This window comes from Mastomys coucha, unplaced genomic scaffold (genome assembly GCF_008632895.1).
Source record: "Mastomys coucha isolate ucsf_1 unplaced genomic scaffold, UCSF_Mcou_1 pScaffold15, whole genome shotgun sequence".
NCBI classification, from domain to species: Eukaryota; Metazoa; Chordata; class Mammalia; order Rodentia; family Muridae; genus Mastomys; species Mastomys coucha.
The window spans coordinates 23,957,192-23,959,208 of NW_022196897.1; the positions used below are offsets into that span (position 1 = coordinate 23,957,192).

Genomic DNA, 2,017 nt, shown 5'->3' on the forward strand with positions numbered 1-2,017 from the left:
GGTGGTGGTGGGTGGTGGCGAGGAAGGAGGGTGATGAAAGTAGGTTGTCACTTGCTGAAACCTTGTGCAATCACTAGGCACTAAGCCCCCTAATAGGAACGAACCAGAACCGGCTTCACTTTACCGAGGTTAATGGGGCCACAGAAGAAAAGCAGCTTGCTCAAGGTCGCAGAGCTAAGTTGAAGAGCGTAGTGAGGCTCTGTCGAGTACAAACCTGGCCCAAGAGTGGCACTCTAAGCACTAAAGTTTACTAAACTTTAAATATAACTTAAATGCAGAAAGTGAAAGGGTGGCCCCTGGCCTCGGGGCCAACGGAGAAGACAGACATTCATAAACCAGGATCTACAGCTTCAAGAGGCCAGGGCTGCAGACATTAACAAAAGCTGTAGGGACGCAGGGCAGGGACCGGCTGACCTGACCTGGGAAGTGGCTCCGGGAGCTCGGCCTTGGGACGACCCCCCTGTGCCCACGCGCCGGGGCCGGCGGGCCTCACCTCCTTCCACCTGAGCTGGCGAAGGCTGATCTTCAGCGCGTCCAGGGAGGTGCGGGCCTTGGAGCTGTCCACGGTGACCGGCCGCACGGAGCCCGAGTTTCGCCGGTAGGCCCGGCCCCGGTTCCAGCCCCGGGACTTCACGAGCTGGCTCAGGGCCCGCGCCGCCGGCCTCGGCGGGGCCAGGGGCAGCGCGGGTGGCAGCCGCCGGACGACCCGGCCATCGCCTTCCTCGGGCGCGCGGCGTCGCGCCGGGGTCGGGGTCCCGCCCACGGCCTTGGGCTGCTCCTCCGGCTCCGGGAGCTCTGGGTCCCCGGCCGCGCCCGCGTCCACGCCCAGCTGCTCCCCGGTCTCCGCCGCCGCGTCCGCCATCCACCTGGCCTCCGACTCCTCCGAGCTGCTGCGCCGCATGACGCTCAGGGCCGGTGCCGGCGCCACAGCCACCGCCGCCGCCGCCGCTCCCCCGTGCCGGCCCGCGACCAAACTGCCGCTGCCGCCGCCGCCACGCGCTCCCCGCCCGAGCCCGTTGCCATGATCTCTCAGGCTCCGGTTGACAGGGATAGTCGCCGCCTCGGGACGGGGCCCGGCAAGGGACAATCGCCCCGGCGACCTCACAAGCGAGCGCGCCCACGTGACCAGGCCTGTCACAGAGGCCGCGGTGGCCATCTTGGAAGAGGGCAACGAGTCGCTGAGGCCCTGGCACGAAGCCGCTAAGTTTCCGAGTGCTCTGGGCCTGGCCAGGATCGGCCGACAGTGAGGTTGAGGCTAAAAGGTGTTGTGCTCTTGTCTCACTCCCGAGCTTGGAAAGGGAAGGACTTGGGAAGAGCGACATCTTCCTCAAACATGAGACTCAGTCTCCCTAGTCCTACACACACTGGGGTAACTCCAGACCTACTACATTCATCTATCTACTCCTTTTCTGTGAGCCTTAGACTGAAGTGGGAGCCATCTTTGTCGGTTTTTAGGTTATCTCCCACGGAATGGAGAAGACCTTCAGATTCCTAGACTTGTAGAGGGCAACACTTTTTTATTACAATAAACATAACAAAATGTACTAATTATTTTTAAATTTATTATGTGTGTGTATATTTTTGCCTACATGTATGCCTGGTGTCAGAGGAGGCCAGAAGAGGGCATCAGATTCCCTGATGTGACCTGCTGTGTGGCGCCCTCATTTAATCTATTTTTAATACACAGTTTAGTGGCACTCAGTACATTCATATTGTGGTGAAAACCATCTCTACGATTCATCTTCAGAACTTTTCATATTGAAAGCATACCCATGAAGTAACTCCTGGGATTCCCATCCCAACCCGTCCTGGCCACCACAAATCTATTCCCTCCACCCTTTGAGTCTAACTACTGGGGTACCTCTTGTGTTTGTCTTGTTTGGCTATTCAAGGTCTTTTTCTTTTTCTCTTTCATCATTGTGGGTGTCAGAATTTTATTCCATCATAAAGCTTACAAATATTCTATATGTGTATGCACAGTTATTTTCCCATAGACCTTTCTGCAGACTTTTTTTTT

General features: G+C 57.2%; 1 protein-coding gene across 2 annotated transcripts in view; it reads right to left on the reverse strand.

Annotated features, from left to right (window-relative positions):
* Ttll11 (tubulin tyrosine ligase like 11) overlaps window positions 1–1,188 on the reverse strand; it is a 229,454-nt gene extending 228,266 nt beyond the window's left edge. The window contains exon 1 of one of the 2 annotated variants that reach the window (XM_031370031.1): window positions 494–1,186. In XM_031370031.1, the coding sequence (XP_031225891.1) occupies window positions 494–1,156 (663 nt within the window). In that variant the 5' untranslated portion in view covers window positions 1,157–1,186. Of the gene's footprint in view, window positions 1–493 lie in introns of both variants that reach the window. The other variant, XM_031370032.1, reaches the window with a different exon arrangement.
* Window positions 1,189–2,017: the final 829 nt, after the last annotated feature.